The 1443-nt window shown below is 46.7% G+C and overlaps 1 protein-coding gene across 1 annotated transcript; it reads right to left on the reverse strand.

Moving 5' to 3' along the window:
- Window positions 1–998: 998 nt before the first annotated feature.
- On the reverse strand, window positions 999–1295 carry PPTG_23625 (hypothetical protein; the record flags this gene model as incomplete). Its single annotated transcript, XM_008912204.1, has 1 exon — window positions 999–1295. The coding sequence occupies one exon, from the start codon at window positions 1293–1295 to the stop codon at window positions 999–1001; it is 297 nt and encodes a 98-aa protein (XP_008910452.1).
- Window positions 1296–1443: the final 148 nt, after the last annotated feature.

A 1443-nucleotide genomic window follows, 5' to 3' on the forward strand; every position in this document is an offset into this window, starting at 1 on the left:
AAAATCTTACTCAGAACTCGAACCGAATTTGCAATATCTGGTCGCGTGCAACGCACCAAATATTGAAGTGACTCCACTATTTGCCGATAAGGAAGATCCTTCCCGTTCACGTCAGCTCCGTAAGGTTTCACAGGTTCCAATGGAGAGACTTTCGTATCCATCGGCGTACGTGTAAAGCGCATTCCACTGTCAGCAAACATTTCAACGATGTGTCGTATGTATGACTCTTGCGAAAGTGTGACCCTATCTGGTTCATCTCCCACTCCCATCGCTAGCAGTAAGTTAATCTCCCCCAAATCTTTGAGTTTAAACTTCTTCTTCAACTAATAGATTAACCAAGTAATGTGCTCGGCCTTTGCCGCGATCACCACATCGTCTACGTAAACTGTTAAGAATATTGGAGATCCATCTTCCCATTTGACATATACGCTATCCGCTATGTCGCTCACGGTGAAGCCTAGCTTCATCAAATACTTCTTAAGTGTTGCATTCCAGATGAGTGGCGCCTGCTTCAAGCCATACAGGCTTTTCTTCAACAGACATACACGCTCACTGCCATCATCACACATCTCTGGTTGTTCCATGTAGACGTCTACGTCCATATCCCCATTACGAAAAGCAGTAGCAAAGTCAATCAGCTGGAGATCTAGATCGTAGTAGAATGCAACACTATAATCAGACGAATGGCCTTCATACTAACCACTGGAGAGTACACTTCCCAATTGTCAGACCCAAACACTTGCTCACAGCCACGGAGCGTCAGCCGGGCCTTGTGGCTTTCAATTTCCCCATATTGGTTCCGCTTAATCACGAGTACCCACCCACTAGTCATCACTTTTGTGTTGGGTGGACGTTTCACTAGCAGCCACGTTTCGTTCGCCTGGGTGGACCTAAATTCCGCTTCTACCTACTTATCGCGATCAGGGCTTGCCAATGCAGCACGCACAGATTTAGGTAGCTTATCCGTAGTCGAAATAAAGTAGTTGGCTAGATCGTACTCATGTAGCCTTATATTTGACAGGCGTAAACGTTGGGAGCGTCGAAGAGGTACGGCCTCTTCTCATTTCTTCGCCCATCGAGTGGTTTTTCACCTCCACTAATACAGGTTTCTTCTTCTTTCGTGTCTTTGTATGCAGATTTTCGTCACTTGGTACATTCCCAATTGAATCATCTCCAGCATCACCTCTCGGTGTCAGCTCCCCCGTCGTGCTCCGCTTAGTATCCCTCAAGTCAGACTTACCCAGCTCAAATTCACTAGCGTTCCTCTTCCTCCCATTCACCTCGCCTCCATCCATGCTTGCACCCTCAGCAAAGTCATTGCGACAGCAGGGTGACCTTTTTGTCACTACACGAGCTCGAGGAATCATGCATAGGTAACGTCACGCAAGGTATCGGAACAGGTAGCACCATACCAGACTTTTTGCCAAAGAACTTTTCAATTAC

This window comes from Phytophthora parasitica (genome assembly GCF_000247585.1).
Source record: "Phytophthora parasitica INRA-310 unplaced genomic scaffold supercont2.45, whole genome shotgun sequence".
NCBI classification, from domain to species: Eukaryota; Oomycota; class Peronosporomycetes; order Peronosporales; family Peronosporaceae; genus Phytophthora; species Phytophthora nicotianae.